The sequence below is a fragment of the Nicotiana tabacum genome, chromosome 4 (assembly GCF_000715075.1).
Source record: "Nicotiana tabacum cultivar K326 chromosome 4, ASM71507v2, whole genome shotgun sequence".
NCBI classification, from domain to species: domain Eukaryota; kingdom Viridiplantae; phylum Streptophyta; class Magnoliopsida; order Solanales; family Solanaceae; genus Nicotiana; species Nicotiana tabacum.
In genome coordinates this window covers 38,717,980-38,744,136 of record NC_134083.1, presented here as the reverse complement: position 1 = coordinate 38,744,136, position 26,157 = coordinate 38,717,980, and the positions used below count along the sequence as shown (strand labels likewise).

Genomic DNA, 26,157 nt, shown 5'->3' with positions numbered 1-26,157 from the left:
AGTTGTAAACATAAGATGATCTTTTGGGTCATCACACTAAGTGTCCCAAATCACTCTGAATCATCCGTAAATCAAGCTCGACCACACACGCGGGTCATAATACATATTGCGAGGCTGCTCAAGACCTTAAGTCACTGAACGGGGCGTAAATTCTTAAAACGACAAGTCGGGTCTTTACAGAATTTGATTATTTCCGCTGATTAAATAAATTATTTTAAATTCTGTAAATCATGTTGATTTAAATATCCTAGTTGTATTTCAATTATTATTATTGACCCATAGTAAGTGTCAAAGTCGGCCATCTCGTCTCTACCACTTCGAGATTAGGCTTGATACTTACTAGGTATACGTTGTTTACGTACTCATACTACACTTGCTGCACTTTTTGTGCATGAACTGAGACAAGTAATAGTGGATAGCACCCACAAAAGAGAGAGCTAAGAGAATACAGAGAAAAAACAACCTAGAGCCTCTAGCATCAAAAAGCTGCGCATCAGCTTCATCCTCTAAGAAAAAGCAGCAGCTCTTTCCTCTTCAACAAGATAAAACATCAAGTGTTTACCATGAAAATACAGCCATGAAACTTCACCCATAATACCATCCTTCTTTCCAAACCAAAGGGCACCATTTTCCGCTCTAAAAACTCAAGCTCAAACCAGCCCCAAACTGTCACGACCCAAAATTCTAACCTGTCGTGATGGCGCCTATCTCAGTACTAGGCAAGCCGACAACATCAATAATTCACGATTTCCTTTCAATTTAAAAATGTAACGTTTAATACAATACCAAAATCTTAGCAAAAATCCGATATAACACTCCCAAAACCTGGTGTCACTGAGTACATGAGCATCTAATATGAATACAAATCTGGGAAAGTACAGTCTACAATAGTCTAAAACCAAAAATACAGTAATACAGAGATAGGGAAGGAGAGACAAGGTCTGCGAAAAATGGCAGCTACCTCTGAATCTCTGGAAAATTAGCTGTACGGAAGAATCAATACCCGCTATGTCCGGGAACACCTGGATCTGCACACGAAGCGCAGGGTATAGTATGAGTACAACTAACTCAGCAAGTAACAATAATAACTAAGGCACTAAAGATAATGACGAGCTACACATTCATAGTTCACTTTCAGTAGTTTCAGTAAAGAATAGACATGCTTTCAAATCCGGCAGTTTAAGTCAATTAATTTTATATAGTTCAATTTCTAAAAATCTGGATATAAATTCTTTCTGAGATTTCACAACAATGACAGATAGCAACCAAGTGCAACAACAAATGCAAGGCAAGTACAGCCTCTCAGGCAACAGTCACTCAGCTCATCACAACAGCTTAACCACTCAGCTCTCAGCCCTCAGCACTCACACTCAATGGGTACCCGCGCTCACTAGGGGTGTGTACAGACTCCGGAGGGGCTCCTACAGCCCAAGCGCCATAATCTGCATGGACAACTCACGTGCTATAATATCCTGCACGGATAACTCACGTGCCATAATATCCTTACCTCACCAAAAGGCCCTCGGCCTTACTCAGTCCTCAACCTCTTAAGTATCTCGGGCTCTTAGAAATCACAAAGATCATCCCAAACAAGAATAACATAGTATATCAACAAATATCAAGAAAGACTGAGGTATAATACGCAAGAAAAATCGTGAATGAGTACAACACAACAATTAGAAATTAATTCAACAGGTACGCGACCTCTGTGGGTCCCAATAGTACTATCACATAGCCTAAGCATTATTTTTAACATGATTTACAGTAAAATTTCTTCAACACAAAGAGAGCTTATAGCTAACAACAGGTTACTCAACTTTACAGTTTCACGGGACAGACTAAGTCACAATCCCTTCGGTGCACACCCACACGCCCGTCACCTAGCATGTGCATCACCTCCAAAATAATCACATGACACAAAATTCGGGATTTCATACCCTCAGGACCAGATTTATAACTGTTACTTACCTCAAACCGTGCAATTCTTTATTCCGCGATGCCCTTTCCACGAGAATTGGTCTCCAAAAGTCTCGTATCTAGCCATAATTAATTTGATTAAGTCAATACCAATTATTGTAATTAATTCCATAAGGAAATACTAATTTTCCCAATAAAATCCGAAATAAACTCAAAAATCGCCTGTAGGGCCCACGTCTTGGAACCCGACAAAAGTTATAGAATATGAACGCTCATCTAACCACGAGTCCAACCATATAAATTTTACCAAAATCCGACACCAACTCGACCCTCAAATCTTCAATTAAAGTCTATGAAGATTTCTACCATTTTCAACCCAATCCTTACCCATTTGAACTTAACAATCTTTCCACAACCTTATTTGGTATGTATACATGATACTCTACACCCAAGAATCATACTATTAATCACCCATCTTTACTCCAAACCCGAAATTGAAGAATTAGGGAAAGAAATTCTTACCTCCTTGAAGCCCTAGCAAGATCCTTGTGAAATCTTCAAACCTTGAACACGAATTGATGGATAAATGACCAAGTCTTCACTTTCTCTCTCTAAAATGCTCTCACTTCTCTCTAAAATATCAGATTGTGGCTCAAAAATGAGCTTCAAGGGCTATAAATCAAAGTTTGGTCGGGTCAAAAATTAGAAAGAAAAGAAGCTCCGACGCAATTATGCGATCGCATAACAGGTATGCGGTCCGCATACCGGCCGCATAATTTGGCCTCCAAAGTTGGGCGTTAGTGACCTGTTCTGCGGTCATTATGCCGTCCGCATACTTGTTCTGCGGTCGCATAATGCACCGCAAAACAGGTCTGCAGTCACATAGTGTACCGCAGATTTTCCTCAAATTTTTCCCCTCTACTGATCCACTTTGCGACCATTATGCAGTCCGCAGAGTGATTCTGCGACCGCATAGTGGTCGCATAAATGACCAATTTCCGACAAATTTTTCCTTTACACTTCGGTGTGTTGTTCAACCCAAAAAGTCCGAGCCGCGGCGAGCTATAATATTTGTACTAATTGATCTACCTCGGCACCACCAAACCTTAATTTTCTTAGCAAAATTTCTCCGGGGTCGTTACACCTAAGTTAACATCTGGTCAACCTTTTCAACTTAAATTCTAAACCTTGGAGCTAAGCACTCCGAATCATTTCAAAACCTCACCGAACCCAAACCAATTACCCCGGCAAGTCAAATAACAACTGTAAATTCACAATTTGAGCAGTAAATGGGGGAACGAGATTGAAATAGTCAAAACGACTGGCCGGGTCATTACACAAACCCATGTAAAACACTTGAACCACCAGAAGAGAGCTGCGAAAATCAGCTCCAAGACACCCCCAAATTCCAGCAGTTTTCCCCCTTAAAACCAGCCCTAAATTCTCTGTTAAACCCATCTGAACAAGAATTCTCAAATAAGCCTAACAGGAATGACTCCCTATTAGTACTATAGTACAAATTTAATTTCATAAGGGGGAGCTTAAACACAAGAATTTTCATCACAAGGATCTCGTCCTTATATAACTTCCACCGCAGCTCATAGCCCGGTTTAAACATATCAATTTATTTTAAAAGGGAGGATCTCGTCCTCAGTTCTAAATCACAAGTACATATGCACATCTTGCCAATCGGAAACTTTCCATTTTATCCTTTTAAATAACTTTTGTTAAACAAAATCACAACACATAATGAGCCCCACATTGGTAGGGCATATAATTCATAATTTGTAATTAATTATCCGTAAATTACATCAAAACTTACCAAAATGAGTGACAGAAAGCCACATTTGACCTCACAGCTCTTATTAGTGACCATCATGGAATAAGATGCGTAGTTATCTCCATAGAATCTCCCAACAGGAGCAAACACATAAGTAAATTATAGAATTACGAAGCTTTCTCATAAGTGGAGCACAATAGGAGGACTTGTCTTGATACTCAGAACCGAATCAAGTTAAGTAAATTACACCTTTATTTTAAATCGAGGTTGTAGCCATAATGACACCATCTGATGTAACGACCTCCGCCATACCATAAAACAAATATAACAACGGATGGGTCTCCACCTCCAGGACGCCTTCTACCTGCCTGTCCTCCACCCCTAACGATCTGACCTCCACCTCTAGGTACCTGACCCCTGCCATAAGTACCCCTGCCTCCAAGCGAGGCACCACCTAAACCACTGAACTGACGAGGTCTCTTATCAGACCTCTACCCTCTCTCTTGTGCTAGAACCATCTCGATCCTCCTCGCGACATTAGCAGCCGCCTGAAAAGAAATCTCACTTCCAGTCTCCTTGGCCATCTGAAGCCTGATAGGGTGAGTGAGTCCCTTCATAAACCCCCCTCAGTCTCTCTCCCTCAGTAGGTAGTAAAAGGAGAGCATGATGGCCAGAACTGAGCCAAGTGGGCGGTGTTGCATTGGCTAGTCTGCCCTCTTCATAGGCTTGCCACGGACACTTGTGGAGAATTATCTCTCCCAAGGCCAATTTCTTCTTTTGTTATGCTGACTCAACACTGTTGAGCTGACCTATTTCTTAACATACTCTTCGAATCTTCTTTGGGGTAACCCTTACCCCTATTTATACAAAACGATCATAAAAGTAGAGCTCCATACAGGCAAATCTTGGCACGAACCACATAGTCCAGAATCTCGTCAACCACTGTACTTCCTCCGAAGCACTCTGAAATCTGCAACCATGACGTCCACGCTGAGTAGACATTCTATAGATTTAAAGTTGTTTCTCTAACTCCTTTGGTACTGAAGTATAGGATTATTAAGTAGGCGAACATACCGCAAGTCTCAACCTTATCTTCTACAAAATCTCAGGACTTAAACATGTGTAAATTTGGGGAACCTTTCAGTACCACATATATACATTTTCAGGCCAAAACTGAAATAACACATGACCCCGCAATCCATCCATTGATAGTGGACTTCCCCCCACTCGGCTCGAAGTCATAGTTACCACGTCCGATGATCCATAATAATAACCTTCACAGATCGTATAAATCAACCAGATGCCAAGGTCCATTGCACCCCTCACATGACTCATTGGTTGATCTCTCAATAGTTCTGCATCTTCAGTCGGAACCACACGTTGAGGCAATGTTGAGCATCTATGGCTCTCTCGTAATCCATTTACGGCATCACGAACCGTCAACGCACAATTGATACCGAGTGCACAATGTCATACACGAGTGGATACAAAGGAACATGCGATATATGTTTCAAGCTAAATCAATGTCGCACGATAAGGAATGAAAGAAGTGATATTGTTCCTAAACTTCATAGCTTCTGGAAGATAAGCACAGACGTCTTCGTACCAATCCTCTAGACTCTACTAAGCTTGCTCGTGAATCGTGAGATGTAGGCAACCTAGTGCTTTGATACCAACTGTCACGACCCAAAATTTCCCACCGACGGGACCGTGATGGCGCCTAACATTTCACTTGCCAGGCAAGCCAACGTTAGAGAATCATTAAACTAATTCCTTATTTCCATTCAGTAAATAACAATAATTAACTAAAATAAAATATAATAAGTGCAGAATATCATTAAACTGTATTAATTATTACCACCCGGATCTGGAGTCACAATTCACGAGCATTCTAGAATTTACTACAAGTAATAGTCTGAAAGAAATACAACTGTCTGAATGAAAGCAAACAGTAGGACATAAAAAGATAGATGGGGACTTCAAGGTCTGTGAACGCCGACAGATCTACCTTGAGTCTCCGGACAGCGGACCAATAGCAAATCTCGATCAACTTGAGCCGGAATCAAAATCTACACAGAAAGTGCAGAGTGCAGCATCAGTACAACCGACCCCATGTACTGGTAAGTGTCGAGCCTAACCTCGACGAAGTAGTGACGAAGCTAAGGCAAGGCACCTACAATCAACCTGTACAATTTAACAGTGTATACGCAAATAACAGGAATGAAGAACTAAACAAGAAATGTCGGGAGGGGAGACATATTGAGGGGAATACAGATAAAGAACTACAACAGAATGATCACCGGAGCAGTCAATATACCATGAATCAACAGGAATAATAAATACAGTAAAGTAAAATGCACGGCATCACCCTTCGTTCTTTTACTCTCAATCTCACCATCAAATTAATAGAAACGACACGGCATCACCCTTTGTTCTTTTACTCTCATATCATGGCACAGCATCACCCTTCGTGCATTAACACTCACAATATGGCACGACATCACCCTTCGTGCATTAACACTCACAATATGGCACGGCATCACCCTTCATGCATTAACACTCACAATATGGCACGGCATCACCCTTCGTGCATTAACACTCTCCCTTACCATAATGCAATGCATGAATAACAACAGGGAGATAGAATAACAAGTACAAACCTTACTTCAACATTTGGTTCCATAATATCAATCTCAACTTTGAATAAAAACCCATTATCAAGAGAAAATTCCGTAAACATGATAAGAACGATAATTTGAACAGCACCAGTATAACACGTAGCAATTTGGCATAGGAATAAGACAATATAAGAAAAAATAGAGAAACATGGAAAACAAGTAAATTGGCGGCGCATAAGTACTCGTCACCTCACATATACGCCGCTCACATGAATTTCACTTAGCAAATAATCTAAGGTTCCTAATTCCCTCAAGTCAGGGTTAGGCACAACAATTACCTCGCTCCGAATGCCACTTAATTCTCAATCACAACTTTTCCTTTGGAATTCATCTCCAAACCACTCTTATCTATTCAAAAATGACTCAATAATATCAAATATTGCTAAAGGAATCAATTATATTGCATGAATTAAATTTCCCAAATTTTCTACCAAAAAGTCAAAAAATCGACCCCGGGCCTGCTTGGTCAAAACTCGAGGTTCGGACCAAAATCCTTTTACTCATTCACCCCCGAGCCTGAATATGTAATTAGTTTTGGAATCCAACCTCAAATTGAGGTCTAAATCCCCAAATTTTCGAAATCCCTATTTTCTACCCTAACCTCTAATTCTACCATGAAAACTCTAGATTTTAGGTTGAAAATTCAAGAAATGTAATGGGTAATTGAAACAAGGTGGTTTAGAATCACTTACCAACAATTTGGGGAAGGAATGACTCTTGAAAAATCGCCCCTCACCGTTTGGTTTTTGTCACCACCCAAAATTCCTAACCTGTCGTGATGGCGCCTATCTCAGTACTAGGCAAGCCGACAATATCAATAACCCACGATTTCCTTTAAATTAAAATCATAACGTTTAATACAATACCAAAAAATCTAACAATTTCCGATACAACACTCCCAAAACCTGGTGTCACTGAGTACATGAGCATCTAATATGAGTACAAGTCTGGAAAATACGGTCTATAATAGTTTGAGACCAAATACAGTATACAAGGATATAGAGAAGGAGAGACAAGGTCTGCGGAACACGACAGCTACCTCAAAATCTCCTGAATATCAACTGCGCAAAATGATCAACACCCGCTATTTCCGGGAATACCTAGATCTGCACACGAAGTGCAGGGTGTAGTATGAGTACAACCAACTCATCAAGTAACAAAAATAACTAAGGAACTGAAGATAATGACGAGCTACACATTTATAGTTCACTTTCAGTAATTCCAGCAAAGAATAGACATGCTTTCGAATCCTGCAGTTTAAGTCAAATAAATTTTATACAGTTCAATTTCAAGTAATCCGGATATAAATTCTTTTAGAGATTTCACAACAATGACAGATAGAAACCAAGTGCAACAACAAATGCAAAGCAAGTACAACCTCTCAGGCAACAGTCACTCAGCTCATCACAACAGCTCAAACACTCGGCTCTCAGCCATTAGCACTCACACTCAATAGGTACCCGCGCTCACTGGGGGTGTGTACAGACTCCGGAGGGGCTCCTACAGCCCAAGCGCCATAATCTGCACGGATAACTCACGTGCTATAATATCCTGCATGGACAACTCACGTGCCATAATATCCTTATCTCACCGACAGGCCCTCGGCCTTACTCAGTCCTCAACCTCTCAAGTTTCTCGGGCTCTCAGAAACCACAAGATCAGCCCAAACAAAGATAACATAGTATATCAACAAATATCAAGAAAGACTGAGGAATAATACGCAAGAAAATCATGACTGAGTACAAGACAACAATTAGTAAATAATTCAACAAGTACGCGACCTCTGTGGGTCCCAACAGTACTATCACATAGCCTAAGCATGATTTTTAATCGTGATTTACTGTCAGGTTATTCAACTTTACAGTTTCACAAGACAGACCAAGTCACAATCCCTTCGGTGCACGCCCACACGCCTGTCACCTAGCATGTGCGTCACCTCCAAAATAATCATATGAAATAAAATCCGGGGTTTTATACCCTCAGGACCAGATTTATAACTATTACTTACCTCAACCCTTGTAATTATTTATTCCGCTATGCCCTTGTCACGAGAATTGGTCTCCGAAAGCCTCGTATCTAGCCACAATAATTCGAATCAGTCAATACAAATTATTGTAATTAATTCCATAAGGAAATACTAATTTTCCCAATAAAATCCGAAATTAACTCAAAATTCGCCCGTAGGGCCCATGTCTTGGAACCCGACAAAAGTTATAGAATAAGAACGCCCATCCAACCATGAGTCCAACCATATAAATTTCACCAAAATCTGACACCAACTCGACCCTCAAATCTTCAATTAAAGTCTATAAAGATTTCTACCATTTTCAACCCAATCCTTACCCATTTGAACCTAACAATCATCCCACAACCTTATTGGTATGTATACATGATACTCTACACCCAAGAATCATACTATTAATCACTCATCTTTACTCCAAACCCGAAATTGAAGAATTAGGGAAAGAAATTCTTACCTCTTTGAAGCCCTAGCAAGATCCTTGTGAAATCTTCAAACCTTGAACAAGAATTGATGGATAAATGACTAAGTCTTCACTTTCTCTCTCTAAAATGCTCTCCCTTCTCTTTAAAAATGTCAGATTTTTGCTCCAAAATGAGTCCCAAAGCCTATTTATCAAAATGGGATCGGCTTATAAAAATAGAAAAATTAACCCTCCGAAAGCAGGTCTGCGGTCGCATAATGGACCGCAGAATGGGTATGCGGGCCGCAAAATTTATCGCAAAATCGGCGCCCAAAACTGGGCTCTTCTAGTCCATTCTGCGACCTATTTTGCGATCGCAGAAGCAGTTTTGCAATCGCATAACTGTTTTGCGATCGCATAATGGGTCGCAGAATTGTATTTTTCCAGCCTTTGGTAATTTGGTCATAACTTCTTGTAGGAATGTCCAAATGACAAACGGTTTGAAGCGTTAGAAACTAGATTCTAAGATATTTAATTTGATAGGTAGATCATCACATAAATCCATATATATATATATATATATATATATATATATAGATAATCACATAACTCTCTCTCTATATATATATGTAGATATTCTCGTTCAAAGTTGGGTCTTGTGCGAACTCACTTGAAACTTTAGTCTTATGAAATTTCCAACTTCTACATTCGATGCCGAAACCTATCGAATCAAGTCCGATTGACCTCAACTTTTGCACACAAGTCATAAATGACATAACAGACCTATTCCAATTTACGGAATTGAATTCCGACCCCGATATCAAAAAGTCAACCCCCGGTCAAACTTTCCAAAAATTCAACTTTCGACATTTCAAGCCAAATTCCACTACGTACCTCCAAATAATTTTTCGGGCACGCTCCTAAGTCCAAAATCACCATACGGAGCTATTGAAATTATCAAAACTCCATTCCAAGGTCGTTTACACATAAGTCGACATCCGGTCAACTATTTCAACTTAAGCTTCCAACAAGAAATTCATTCTTCCAAGCTAACTCCGAAGTACCTTAAAACCAAAACCGATAATTTACACAAGTCATAATACCACGTAGGAAGTTATTCAGTACTTCAAATAGTTGAAAGGAGCGTAAATTCTTAAAACGACCGATCGGATCGTTACAATCTCCCCCACTTAAACATACGTTCGTCCTCGAACGTGCCAAGAGTTGTTTCCAAGCCACCACATCACTATTCCATCTTACCACGCACGTACCCGGGGGTGATCTATATAGGCCTGACCACACAACATAACTGAAAATAATTAATTTAACCTTAGCCCAAAAATCATGGAGCCAAATTTCTAACATCCAGAATTCTTTTCAATACCCGAAACTCACATCTACACACTGTATAAGTATGAACAAGCTGTATCCAGCCATAACCATAGTCCCAGATAAAATCACTTTCTATGCCGACCTTCGATATTTTTCTCCCAATATACCGGAATCCAACCTGATAGTATCCATTCTAGGCCCAATGACCTTATATTATTAAACACAACTATCCTATTGACATGCCACACCAATATAACTCAATCCACAACTGCGCAACTTTGTACCCAAAAATGAAAAATGTCTCAAAGTAAAGAACCGTATTGTAAGTTCAACAAGAACCACCACCACTGTAATGCTATAATCTCATTATATATTGTACAACCGATACACACAAGTTTAATAACAGTAACCAGCTCTTTTAGAGCTCACATAACATCACTCGCACGGACAACTCACGTGTTATCATCTCAATAACATAATCTGCCAGGCATGGTCACAGGCCTCCAGTCCAAGCATATCATAGAGGAGCAATCAAATAAGTACACATGTATGTGATAAATGAAATAAGATTCACATACTCCTGGACTGGTATAAATAACGCGCCATAGCGTAAGCATGTGCAAAGTCTGATGTCACACTTCAAATTGGCAAGTTAACGCAAAAATAGTAACTACCCCATTTATTCGGGGGAATTAACCTCTTTTAAACCTCAAATGTATCCCAGATAGTTCGCAACAAAGGTACAAACACGAGAAACGTTATAACTTTACGCTCAACAATCAACTCTAGGCATATCATAGCCTAAGCATTCTTTCGAGTATGAGTACTTGCCCTGATGCCCGCACATTGGCTCAAACCTCACATATATGCACACTTATAGTGCGTAGCTATCACAATTAATTAACGCAACTAGTGCCTCCACTGAGTAAAAATTAAAATACTCACCTCAAACAGGCTGCAACCTGAAATAATATACTTCCGAGAACTCCCAGTCCCCAAATTCATCAAACACATGAATCACCGTAACTGATCCCAACTCCAGCACTAGAATGACTAACACGTCTTCTTTTCACGATCTTCCCATGAGGAATACTTTCATAATTCTTTCGTGCCATATAGAAATAATTTAATATTAGCATTCTATAACCCAGGTGGGTACTGCAATATCGATGAACATCCGTAAGTCAAAACATAACGCGCCTTCTGAAATGAGCACCCTTCTCAGGGATCCTCGGGCAATTATAATATTCCTCTAAATATCTGAAACTGACCATTCTGTCCAAAATTCGTGATCTTTATTGAATAAACTGTCTCCTTATGCGTGTGAATCTAAATCCCGCACAACACACCACATCTACCATGTGAAAGGCACAAGAATCTCATTATCAACTCTGAGTCACCGGCAAATTACATACCCGGTTAGTTAGAAACCTTTCTCTCGCTTCCTTCCAGGAGGAAATCACAATATACAACATGTTTCCCACATCAGTAGAAAATATCTGGTTCAAACTGTCAAGAACACTTTGAAATCCATCTGCACATAAGTAAGCTATTAGAACTAAATTCCTCTAACTCGACCAAACCACGTAGGTCACCAAAACCCAAGAATATTGCCACCAAAAAATATGTAGAGTCTCTCTACATCATAATTACCCTTATAAATACCACAACTGAAATACCCACTCTGAAAATACCTTATTTGAGTCTAAGGCCGTTTCGTTCACCTTCCTGATACCGAAATATAAAATCCCTAATGATATACAAAAATGGCACAAGTATCGACACCATCCAACTTAAATCTCATATTTTAGCCATAAACAAATCCGCCAAAAATTCTCAATTGTTACATATTAATCTTGAATCCATTGGAACTTTCTCGAGAGTCACCCCCTTTGTTCAAATCCAAATTACACCGCCCAAATGAGCCAAAAGACACGTTCCCCATTAGCACAACAACACCCAAAGGAGTAACTCTACTTTAATACCACCTATCAAATTCATACTCCGTGCGCACTACATCATTCACAAATAACAACTCACTTATCCAACAATTTTCATATACTCATACAGCGCAATATAACCCGTATCTAGAAATTTTCTTACTTGACTCATTCTCGAACTCCACCTCTGCAAGTCATCACCGATTCCCAAGTATACTTCAGACCAAAACAAAAAATATTTGACACATAACCATGAATTGAATTGTCAATAGTAGGCTCCCCCACTTGGATCAAAGTCATAGATTAAAACACTTCATAACTCACAATACCCATTCTTTATTACTGCCATAATACTACAGTCAATTCAACGAAAATTCTTCTCAAAATCAAGACACACCAACCATAATTACCTCAAGCATCCGCTAAGTTCACATTTATTCTCGTGACAGTCAAGTCAACTTTCTCAACCAGATTCAAATTCAAATCCCAATACATCTTCCCTACTTGTAGAAAAGAAGATTCTCCACATAACATTATAAAGATCACACCTCTATAGTTTATTCCGCAGGTGATACCCCGCATGTTTATTAACCTTCATGAGTTTGAACTCATCAACAAGACACAAAAATTCAATTTGTTCCACAATTACACAACATAAAAGATTCTTCAACACATTCATAACTCGAGACTCTATGACAAATCGAGACAGAAATCAAATACCCAATAGTCCCTTTTTACATCCCTTAACCATCTGAATACATCCCGCAGTCACAATAAAATCATCATACGGTCATCCAGCCATTCATCGAGCTACAAATTCCACTCATAGGGATACTACCACCGGACATATGAGTCCAATTGTACAAGTTCATACAACTAAAACTACCGATCCTAAGATGCGGTCTAATCCTGGCCTCAAGTCCTCCAGACTGGCCCATCACCAAAACACAGAATACACATTTCGAACCACGTTCATGAAATAACAAGCCGTGATGCACAGTTGATACCGAGCGCTCATGTGCGCATACGAATGCGTGGAAGGAATTCAAAGAGTTATGTTTCAAGCTAAATCAATTTCGCACGATAGAATACAAGAAAATGAAATTTTCCTAAGGGTTCGGCAGCCTCTCGAAGATAAGTACAGATGTCTCCATACCGATCCACAAGACTCTACTAAACCTGCTCATGAGTCGTGAGACCTATGTTACCTAGAGCTCTAAAACCAACTTGTCACGACCCAAAAATCATAACCTATCGTGATGGAGCCTATCTCAGTGCTAGGCAAGCCGACAACATCAATAACCAGCGATTTCCTTTAAATTAAAAATGTAACATTTAATACAATACCAAAAAATCTAGCAATTTCCGATACAACACTCCCAAAACTTGGTGTCACTGAGTACATGAGCATCTAATATGAGTACAAGTCTGGAAAATACGGTCAATAATAGTTTGAGACCAAATACAGTATACAAGGATATAGAGAAGGAGAGACAAGGTCTACGGAACATGGCAGCTACCTCAAAATCTCCTGAAAATCAACTGCGCAAAATGATCAACACCCACTATGTACGGGAACACCTGGATCTGCACATGAAGTGCAGGGTATAGTATGAGTACAACCAACTCAGCAAGTAACAAAAATAACTAAGGAACTGAAGATAATGACGAGCTACACAGTTATAGGTCACTTTCAGTAATTCCAGCAAAGAATAGACATGTTATCGAGTCCGGCAGTTTAAGTCAAATAAATTTTATACAATTCAATTTCAAGCAATCCGGATATAAATTCTTTCAGAGATTTTATAACAATGACAGATAGCAACCAAGTGCAATAACAAATGCAAAGCAAGTACAGCCTCTCATGCAACAGTCACTCAGCTCATCACAACAGCTCAACCACTCGGCTCTCAGCCCTCAGCACTCAGACTTAACGGGTACCCGCGCTCACTGGGGGTGTGTACAAACTCCGGAGGGGCTCCTACAGCCCAAATGCCATAATCTGCATGGACAACTCACGTGTTGCACGGACAACTCACGTGCTATAATATCCTGCACGGACAACTCACGTGCCATAATATCCTTACCTCAGCGACAGGCCCTCGGCCTTACTCAGTCCTCAACCTCTCAAGTCTCTCGGGCTCTCAGAAACCACAAGATTAGCCTAAACAAAGATAACATAGTATATCAACAAATATCCAGAAAGACTGAGGTATAATACGCAAGAAAATCATGACTGAGTACAAGACAACAATTAGCAAATAATTCAATAAGTGCGCGGCCTCTGTGGGTCCCAACAGTACTATCACATAGCCTAAGCATGATTTTTAATCATGATTTACTGTCAAATTTATTCAACACAAAGAGAGCTTATAGCTAACAACAGGTTATTCAACTTTACAGTTTCACGGGACGGACCAAGTCACAATCCCTTCGGTGCACGCCCACACGCCCGTCATCTAGCATGTGCGTCACCTCCAAAATAATCACATGACATAAAATCCGGGGTTTCATACCCTCAGGACCAGATTTATAACTGTTACTTACCTCAACCCGTGTAATTATTTATTCCGCTATGCCTTTGCCACGAGAATTGGTCTCCGAAAGCCTCGTATCTAGCCATATTTAATTCGAATCAGTCAATACAAATTATTGTAATTAATTCCATAAGGAAATACTAATTTTCCCAATAAAATCCGAAATTAACTCAAAAATTGCCCGTAAGGCCCATGTCTCGGAACCCGACAAAAGTTACAGAATAAGAACGCTCATCCAACCATGAGTCCAACCATACAAATTTTACCAAAATCCGACACTAGCTCGACCCTCAAATCTTCAATTAAAGTCTATGAAGATTTCTACCATTTTCAACCCAATCCTTACCCATTTGAACTTAACAATCTTTCCACAACCTTATTGGTATGTATATATGATACTCTACACCCAAGAATCATACTATTAATCACCCATCTTTACTCCAAACCCGAAATTGAAGAATTAGGGAAAGAAATTCTTACCTCTTTGAAGCCCTAGCAAGATCCTTGTGAAATCTTCAAACCTTGAACAAGAATTGATGGATAAATGACTAAGTCTTCACTTTCTCTCTCTAAAATGCTCTTCTTTCTCTTTAAAAATGTCAGATTTTTGCTCCAAAATGAGTCTCAAAGCCTATTTATCAAAATGGGGTCGGGTTATGAAAATAGAAAAATTAACCCTCCGAAAGCAGGTCTGCAGTCGCATAATGGACCGTAGAATGGGTATGCGGTCCGCAAAATTGATCGCAAAATTAGCGCCCAAAACTGGGCTCTTCTGATCCATTCTGCGACTAGTTTTGCGGTCGCAGAAGCAGTTTTGCGATCGCATAACTGTTTTGCGATCGCATAATGGGTCGCAGAATTGCATTTTTCCAGCCTTTGGTAATTTGGTCATAACTTCTTGTAGGAATGTCCAAATGCTGAACGGTTTGAAGCGTTAGAAACTAGACTCTAAGATCTTTAATTTGATAAATAGATCATCACATAAGGTAGATCATCACATAACTCCATATATATATATATATATATGTAGATATTCTCGTTCAAAGTTGGGTCTTGTGCGAACTCACTTGAAACTTTAGTCTTATGAAATTTTCAACTTCTACATTCGATGCCGAAACCTATCGAATCAAGTCCGATTGACCTCAAATTTTGCACACAAGTCATAAATGACATAACGGACCAATTCCAATTTACAGAATTGAATTCCGACCTCGATATCAAAAAGTCAACCCCCGGTCAAACTTTTCAAAAATTCAACTTTCGGCATTTGAAGCCAAATTCCACTACGTACCTCCAAATAATTTTCCGGACACGCTCCTAAGTCCAAAATCACCATATGGAGCAATTGGAATTATCAAAACTCCATTCCGATGTCGTTTACACATAAGTTGACATCCGGTAAAGTATTTCAACTTAAGCTTCCAACATGAAATTCATTCTTTCAAGCTAACTCCGAAGTACCTTAAAACCAATACCGATAATTTACACAAGTCATAATACCTTGTGGGAAGTTATTCAATCCTTCAAATAGTTGAAAGGAGCGTAAATCCTTAAAACGACCGGTCGGGTCATTACAGTTTTTGAGAAAAATGAGTTTTTTGGGCAAAAATCCCGTTTTGGGTTCTGTTAAGTGCTGGGCGACAGTGTTCATCGCATTCGCTAGAGCACTGTCGCATTCGCGAAGTGTATGGCCTGCCAAGCCTTCGCGTTCGCGAGGCAGTGCTCACATTTACGTAGGCTACCCTTCCCTAGTCTTCGCGTTCGCGAGAAATTGCTCACGTTCGCGATGAAGAAAAGGCTAACTCCCCCTCCCCAGTGCCTAACGCTATGCGTTTGCGATGGGCTTGTCGCGTTCGCAAAGGTTAACGCCCCCATCGCTTCGTGTTCGCGACCAAGCCTTCGCGTTCGCGAAGAAGGACATGCCAGAACACAGATTTTGCAGAAAAACTAGATTTTCAAAGTCCAAAATATCCCGTGGCCTATCCGAAACTCACCCGAGCCCTCGGGGCTCCAAACCAAACATGCACACAAGTCTAAAAACATCATACATACCTGCTCGCGCGATCAAATCGCCAAAATAACACCTAGAACTCTAAATTTAGCACCAATTCAAATGAAATTCTCAAGAACACTTTAAAATTTCTATTTTCTCAACTGGACGTCCAAATCACGTCAAATCAACTCCGTTTCTCACCAAATTTCACAGACATGTCTTAAATATCATAATGAACTTGGGCTCCAGAACCAAAATATGGACCCAATACTAATAATGCCAAATATCAATCAATTCTTAAAGACAAATAATTTCCAAACTTTTAATTTTCATCAAAAATTCATAACTCAAGTTAGGGACTTCCAAATTCAATTCCGGGCATACGCCCAGGTCCCATAATTCGATACGGACCTATCGAGACCGTCAAAGCACGGATCCGGGCCTGTTTACCAAAAATATTGACCGAAATCAACTAAAATTAACTTTTAAGGCAAAAATTCTTATTTTCATTAGTTTTCAACATAAAAGCTTTTCCGAAAACTTGCCCGGACTACGCACGCAAATCGAGGAGGGTAAAAATAAGATTTATAAGGCTTAAGAGAGCAAATTCGAGTTCTAAAATATAATATGACCTTTTGGGTCATCACAAAGGGGTTAAGGAATTTATTACGCATGCAATGTCACTTGAACCGTTTCGGATTGGAGGGTTGATTAGGTGTCCTTGTGTGAAGTACAAGTGTTTGCATTTTTTTGGATCGGAGGATGTTAAGGCTCATCTTTATAAAAAAGAATTTATGGATAATTATTTTGTGTGGACTAGTCATGGAGAGATTGATGGTAGTGATTGTATATTTCATAACGTAGTTATTGGTGAAAGTAGTTGGTCGGTGGGGAATAACATTCAACATCTTAGATACCATGAAATGGTTGCGGATGCTTTTGGGATGCACTTCAATTTTGAAACCCATGAAAGTGTTGAACAACCTTCTAACGAAGAGGCAAAATATTTTTATGAACAGTTAGAGGCTGCTAGTCGTCCACTAAGGGAAGGGAGTATGCACTCTCAGTTGTCTGTTGCGGTTAGATTATTAAGTATCAAATCAGATACTAATATTTCTCAAGAGGGAATGGATTCTTTCATTGGCCTTATGAGTGAACTAGTTGACTCAACTTTCAACATACCTGAAGATTTCTATAAGGCTAAAATATTAGTTTTTAAGTTAGGACTCTCGTCTATGAGAAACGATTGTTGTGAAGATGGTTGCATGTCGTATTATAAGGGTGATGCAGATTTAGAAAGTTGTAAATTTTATGAAAAACCTCATTTTAAGCGGCTTTCCAGTGGGAAGAAGGCTGCTGTGAAGTCGATGCATTACTTACCTCTTATTCCTAGATTAAAGAGGTTGTACGCATCGATGAGTTCCGCTCCTCATATGAGATGGCACTATGAAAATAGAAGGTCGCCCGGTGTTATGTGTCATCCTTCAGATGGGGAAGCTTGGAAGCATTTGATAGGACGTATCCGGATTATGCTAGTGAACCGAGGAATGTTCGGTTGGGTTTGTGTGCTGATGGTTTCACGCCATTTTCTGTTTCTGCAACACCATATTCATGTTGGCCGGTCTTTATTACGCCGTATAATCTTCCACCTGAAATGTGTATGACTAGTCCATATATTTTTTTAAATTGTGCTCGGTCCCCGCAATCCAAAGAGTTTGATTGATATATATTTGCAACCTCTAATTGATGAGCTTAAACAGTTGTTGTATGATGGAGTTGAGACATATGATATATCAACTAAGCAAAATTTTAACTTGCGTGCTAACTTAATGTGGACCATTAATGATTTTTCTGCGTATGGTGGATGACTGCCGGAAAGTTAGCATGTCCTTACTGCATGAAAAATGATAAAGCGTTCACTTTAAGACGTGGTTTGATTGTCATCGTCAGTTCTTGCCAGTTGATCATGAGTTCAGAAAGATGAAGAACGCATTCAAAAAGAATACAGTTGAACATGATTTGTCACCTCCAATTTATTCCGGTGAGGAAATTTGGGAGAGAGTTCAGAACTTCACTAAAGTTACCGAGGCCCCACCTTCTAGATTTCCTGGATATGGTGTTACTCATAACTGGACAAAACAGAGCATATTTTGGGAGTTGCCATATTGGAAGGATAATCTTCTTCGGTACAATCTTGATGTCATGCATGTTGAGAAGGAATATTTTGACAATTTGTTCAACACAATGATAGATGATAAGAATAAGACAAAAGATGACCCTAAGGCTAGACTGGACTTACAAGAATATTGCAGGCGACCTGAATTACATTTGCAGTCTGGGAATAATGGTAAGGTGTTCAAGCCCAAGGCCAGCTACACATTCACTTTGGAACAAAGACGATAGATTTGTGAGTGGGTTACAAACCTAAAGATGCCCGAGAGCTATGCATCGAACCTGGGAAAACGTGCCGATATGGTTGAGGGAAAGCTGACTCATATGAAAAGTCATGACTGTCATATATTCATTGAAACCTTAATACCTATTGCATTTTGTGGATTGCCTGAAAATATATGGAAACCCATCACAGAGATAAGTTTGTTCTTCAAAGACTTATGTTCTACCACATTAAGGGAAGAAAACCTATTTCAAATGAATCGGAATATTCTTATAATCAGTAATAAGTTGGAAAGGATTTTTCCATGTGGTTTCTTTGATGTGATGGAACACCTTCCAATTCACCTTGTACACGAGGCGCGACTTGGAGGCCCGGTTCAATGCAGGTGGATGTATCCATTCGAGAGGTAATGATCAAATCTTGATTTATTCTTGTAATTTTCTTTAACGTTATCGTCTAATATGACAATGTGCAGGACTATCGGTGTAACAACCCGGCCGGTCGTTTTGACTATTGCAATCCCGTTCCCCCATTCACTACTCAAATTGTGAATTACAGTTGTTATTTGGCTTGCCGGGGTAATTGGTTTGGGTTCGGTGAGGTTTTGAAATAATTTGGAGCGCTTAGTTCCAAGGTTTAGAATTTAAGTTGAAAAGGTTGACCGTATGTTAACTTATGTGTAACGACCTCGGAGAAAATTTTGCTAAGGAAATTAAGGTTTGGTGGTACCGAGGTAGATCAATTAGTACAAAGAAAATTTTTGGGTTGAACAATGCACCGATGTGTAAAGGAAAATTTTGTCGGAAAATGGTCATTTCTGCAACCACTATGCAGTCGCAGAATCACTCTGCGGACCGCATAATGGTCGCAAAGTGGATCAGGAGAGGGGCAAGATTTGAGGAAAATCTGCGGTGCACTATGCGACTGCAGACCTGTTTTGCGGTGCATTATAACACCACAGAACAAGTATGCGGACCGCATAATGACCGCAGACCGGGTCAGTAACGCCCAACTTTGGAGGCCAAATTATGCGGCCGGTATGCGGACCGCATACCTGTTATGCGATGGCATAACTGCGTCGGAGCTCCCATTCTTTCTAATTTTTGACCCGACCCAACTTCGATTTATAGCCCTTGAAGCTCATTTTTTAGCCAAAAATCTGGTATTTTAGAGAGAGGTGAGAGCATTTTGGAGAGAGAAAGTGAAGACTTAGTGATTTATCCATCAATTCTTGTTCAAGGTTTGAAGATTTCACAAGGATCTTGCTAGGGCTTCAAAGAGGTAAGAATTTCTTTCCCTAATTCTTCAATTTCGAATTTGGAGTAAAGATGGGTGATTAATAGTATGATTCTTGGGTATAGAGTATCATATATACATACCAATAAGGTTGTGGAAAGATTGTTAAGTTCAAATGGATAAGGATTGAGTTGAAAATGGTAGAAATCTTCATAGACTTTAATTGTATGAAGATTTGAGGGTCGAGTTGGTGTCGGATTTTGGTGAAATTTATATGGTTGGACTCGTGGTTGGATGGGCATTCATATTCTGTAACTTTTGTCAGGTTCCAAGATGTGGGCCCTACGGGCGATTTTTGAGTTAATTTCGGATTTTATTGGAAAAATTAGTATTTCCTTATGGAATTAATTACAATAATTTGTATTGACTGATTCGAATTAATTATGGCTAGATACGAGGCTTTCGGAGGCCAATTCTTGTGGCAAGGGCATAGCGGAATAAATAAGTACACGGGTTGAGGTAAGTAACAATAATAAATCTGGTCCTAAGGGTATGAAACCCCGAATTTTGGTATCATGTGATTATTTTGGAGGTGGCGCACATGCTAGGTGACGGGCGTGTGGGCATGTACCGAGGGGATTGTGACTTGGTCCATCCCGAAAAACTATAAAATTGAATAATTTATTGTTAGCTATAGGATCTCTATGTGTTGAAGAAATTTGACTATAAATCATGTTAGAAATCATGCTTAGGCTATGTTATAGTACTGTTGAGACCCGTAGAGGTCGCGTACTTGTTGAATTATTTGCTAATTTTTGTCTTGTACTCCGTCATGATTTTTTTTGCGTATTATACCTCAGTCTTTCTGGATATTTGTTGATATACTATGTTATCTTTGTTTGGGCTGATCCTTGTGATTCCTGAGAGCCCGAGAGACTTGAGAGGTTGAGGACTGAGTAAGGCCGAGGGCCTGTCGGTGAGGTAAGGATATTATGGCACATGAGTTGTCCGTGCAGGATATTATAGCACGTGAGTTGTCCGTGCAACACGTGAGTTGTCCGTGCAGATTATGGCGCTTGGGCTGTAGGAGCCCCTCCGGAGTCTGTACACACCCCCAGTGAGCGCGGGTACCCATTGAGTGTGAGTGTTGAGGGCTGAGAGCCGAGTGATTAAGCTGTTGTGATGAGCTGAGTGACTGTTGCCTTAGAGGCTGTACTTGCTTTGCATTTGTTGTTGCACTTGGTTTCCATCTTTCATTATTGTGAAATCTCTGAAAGAATTTATATCCGGATTACTTGAAATTGAACTGTATAAATTGATTTGACTTAAACTGCTGGATTTGAAAGCTGTCTATTCTCTGCTGGAACTACTGAAAGTGAACTATGACTGTGTAGCTCGTCATTATCCTCAGTTCCTTAGTTATTATTGTTACTTGCTGAGTTAGTTGTACTCATACTACACCCTACACTTCGTGTGCATATCCAAGTGTTCCTGAATATAACGGGTGTTGATCATTTCGCGCAGTTGATTTTCAGGATATTTTGAGGTAGCTGTCATGTTCCGCAGACCTTGTCTCTCCTTCTATATCTCCTTGTTTACTGTATTTGGTCTCGGACTATTATAGACTGTATTTTTCCAGACTTGTACTCATATTAGATGCTCATGCACTCAGTGACACCAGGTTTTGGGAGTGTTGTATCGGAAACTGCTAGATTTATTTTTGGTATTGTATTAAACGTATGTTTTTAAATTTAAAGGAAATTGTAGGTTATTGATATTATCGGCTTTCCTAGTACTGAGATAGGTGCCATCACGATAGGTTAGGATTTTTGGGTCGTGACAATCGGCAACTGTAAATGATTTGTTAAACAGAGGAATAGGATTGAAGGATCCAGCCTATCTTGCAAAGGAAACTGCCCATTTTTGTTCTTACTACTTTGACAGTCATGTGCCATGTGCTAGAAATAGGCCCAATCAGCACAATGTGGTGATTGAGATTGATCCATTATATCCACCAATGTCTGTATTCAATCAACCAGGCCGAGGTTCTAAAGATCGAACAAAAAGGGGCCTAAGTAGTATGGAGTACAAATCAGCTTCAAATCATGTGTTGCTAAATTGTCCGGAAGTTCAACCCTTTCTTAAGTAAGTGTTGACGTAAGATTAATTTACATAGGCTACTATTTAATTTGGTTGATACAACTAACAAATAATTTTCAGTGCGTCGCTCAGTGACTTCGTGAGTCAATTTGGTCATGGTGCTGTATATTCTACATTTGAGGCATGGTTTAAAGAGTGTGTAATTGCATCTTACATACTTTCTCACATGTGAATATTCATACTTGTAAATATACTTACTCACTTGTGATTTATTTACCCCTACATGTAGGTCAATAATTCAAACAATGGTGTTAATCAATTTTTGAAAGATATATCTTGGGGACCTGCACCTACGATTACGACTATGTCTAAGTATTATGTGAATGGTTACAAATTTCACACTGAGGAATGCTCCAAGTATTAAAAAAGCAATAACAGTGGGGTGTGTGTCAAAGGTGGTGAAGGCAACCAGGATAGGGAAAATGATTATTATGATGTGATCAAAGAGATTCTAGAATTGTCATATTCAGGTTGGCCAAATAAGAAGATCATACTTTTTCGATGCAAGTGGTTTGACCCAACACCTAGAAGAGGTACAAATGTACACTCGCAGTACAACATAATTGAGGTTAATAAAAAGAGGGAGTATGATCACTATGATCCTTTTATAATTGCAAAAAGAGTTAGGCAAGTGTACTATGCTCCATATCCATTGCGGAGGGATAAGGCTGATTGGTTGGTTGTAATTAAAACAAAGCCTGTTGGTAGGGTGGAAGTTGAGAATGTGCTAGATGTTGCTTACCAAAACAATACCTCAAGTGTTAACCAAATGGTGGATGATTAGTTAGAAAATTACTTGGAGCACCTTCAACGCATATTAGAAGAAGTTGATATGGAGGAAATAACAATCATAGAAAATGAGGATAAAGAATCACCTAATGAAAATGAAATAAAGTGAAGAGGAAGGATTTTCAGACGAGGAAGGATACGTCGACGAAGACGACCAGCATGTTAGTGTTTTCAAGCGCTCTCAACTTATATAGATTTATATTCTCAATTCTAACATTTTCTTTAATTTATGCAAATGGCCGATAGGGGTCGAGGTAGGTCTAGGAAGGATAAAAGGCCTATTGATCATGATGATAGTGCTACACCCACGCTTCCATCCACTCCACACTTACATCCCTCTGCTGCTGATGGCCGGAAGCAATCTTCTAGGCGCAGATCTATTCCACCACATCCATCTACTCATCATACTACCCACCATTCGCCCGCCCAACAATATTATCACCATTCTTCGCCACATGGCTATACCCCGCTTCCTCCTCATGATCCTACCAGTACTAACATGGGTGCATCGAGTCACCAGTCACAGAGCCATATGGTACGCCCGCCATCTGCTCTGTTTGCTTCATCTCCAGCTGGATTGCATCCATCTAGATTTTAGCGGGCCGGATCACAACAGTGGTCTAGATCGCAGTAGGGGTCTAGATCGATGCAGGGGTGTGGATCGCAGCCATCTTCATCAGGGACCCCGTCTCCCTCTCCACGGAGTTCGTCTCCTAGCATTTCTAGACTTCGTCTTCGGGATAGTAGCACTGAGCCAGATGCCCCCCCCTTCTGCGCACACTTCAGATTCATCGGAGGATGATGATCCAGATGAAGTGCGGTATGATCGTTATCATAGGATGATCATCAGGCCTGAGGGCAATGGGTAAGATTTATTTATTACTTCTTTATTTTTGCTGAATTATAATAGCTACTCTTGTTTATTTAATGTAATTTCTATGTTGCAGGTTCATTCCTAATCATCAGGTTACAAAGATAATCACTGATATTCTTGGCGGGTTGTATAATGCACCCTATCCGACTTGGAGTGACTTTCCAGAGGATCTTGTGCAGCAGATGTTCAACCAATTTAAGGTTTTAATACAATTCTTATCTATTTAAGCATTATATTAATAATATTTTCATCTAACGTTACATACTTTATTTGCAGACTAAGTGTGCCTGGGAGGACCGGTATAACCGTGAAATTTGTAAAAATTGGGAGTACAAATGCCATAAGAGACTCTCTGATTCCTTCAACTCCGCTCGAAAGGTTAAAAAGAAGCCTTCATGGGTTCTACCGGATGTATGGGTGGATCTGCAAAGGTATTGGGCCACCGAGAAATTCGAGAAGCAAAGTGAACTGGGAAAGAAGGCCCGAGCATCTGAGAAGGGTGGCTCCTTGCACTGTCTGGGTTCAAGGAGCATGGGGGATACGAGGAGACAACTGGTAATTCCTTAAAATATTTCGGTCTATTTTTATCGAACTATATTTATATATGTTAATTTCGTTAACACGTTTTATTATATTTGTAGGAAAAAAAATATGGGAGGAAGATGAGTCATGATGAGTTCTTCATGGAGACTCACATCCGGAAGAAGAAGGCATCGACAGATCCAACTAGATGGGTCGAGGACCGAGCGGAGACTACACATGTAAGTTTCATAACTACTATAAATGTTTATAATATTATATAGTTAGTAATTTTCTATCTTCTAAATAAAGGGTCGCTACAAGATTAATTTGGAGGAGTACACTCAGAGCTTGCTACCGAATGAGCAAGGCGAGCGACCGCCCATTTTAGACGAAGAAGCGCAGAGGATATGGTTGGATGTTGTCTATGGTCCTAAAAAGGGGATAGCATACGGCCTTCCAGATAAATCATTTCCGCGCTACAGGGCTAGATTGCAAGGTATAGGGACTTCCGCCCAAGGCGAGGCAATTGATAGGTTGACTATATCATCTATGGAACAGAATATCGCAAAGCTGACAGCAGAGCTTGTAGAGACAAAGGCCAGAGAAAAAAAAGAGAGATGAACAATTTGGTACCTTAAAGTTCATCTAGAAAGGAGGGACGAACAATTTAATCTCCTTCAAGGTCAGCTGGCCAATCTTCTTGCTAGTGGTGCTTTCCCCATTCCCCGGTCTCGTGATCCTTCCCCATGTGCCGACGATGAAGGTTCTAGGAGTGAAGATAAAGATGATGCTAGATAAAAAAAACTCATTGAATGGTGTGTATTGCTAAACAAAGTATTGAACTTATCAATATTTAGTTGAGACTAATTTTGAATGATGATTATATTGTTATTTTGTTATTGAACATTTTAGTAGTTGTTGTTATGGTTGTTATTACTTGTTGTGGTTGTTATTAGTTGTTGTTAGATAATGGTTGTTAGTGTTAGTTAATAGTTTTTGTTAGTTAATTATTGTTATTGTTGTTGTTGTTAATATATTCATTGTTGTTGATTAATTATGGTTAAATGGCAGCAATGTAATGCTGCCATTATAGGATGGATATTAGTTGTAATTGGCAGGTGGTGTAGCTCAAAAATAGGCATTTTCTGCCCAGCTTTTACCCAGATTTCCGACCGAATTCGGTCGGAAATTAATTTTTTTTACACAGAAATTCATAATTTCCGACCGAATTCGGTCAAAAATTTCAAATAAATTCTCCAGTTTATGGAAATTTCCGACCGAATTCGGTCGGAAATTATGAATTTATATTTATTTTTAAAATAAATTAATAATTTATTACAATTTACAACTAATTATTTAATTAAATAAAATTATTATTTTTTAAAATTTTCCACCGAATTCAGTCGGAAAATAAAAAAAATTTAAAAAAAATATTAATAGTTTCCGACTGATTTCGGTCGAAAATTTGAAAATTAAAAAAATAAATTAATAGTTTCCGACCGATTTCGGTTGGAAATTTAAAAATTAAAAAAAATATATTTAATTGTTTCTGACCGATTTCGGTCAGAAATTAAAATTTGA

General features: G+C 39.5%; 1 protein-coding gene across 1 annotated transcript; it reads left to right on the top strand.

Moving 5' to 3' along the window:
* The first annotated feature begins 17,277 nt into the window (after positions 1–17,277).
* On the top strand, positions 17,278–23,175 carry LOC142179877 (uncharacterized). The gene is made up of 4 exons (XM_075250766.1): positions 17,278–18,002; positions 18,089–18,221; positions 18,551–18,947; positions 22,787–23,175. The coding sequence occupies exons 1-4, from the start codon at positions 17,278–17,280 to the stop codon at positions 23,173–23,175; spliced, it is 1,644 nt and encodes a 547-aa protein (XP_075106867.1).
* The last annotated feature ends 2,982 nt before the right edge of the window (positions 23,176–26,157 follow it).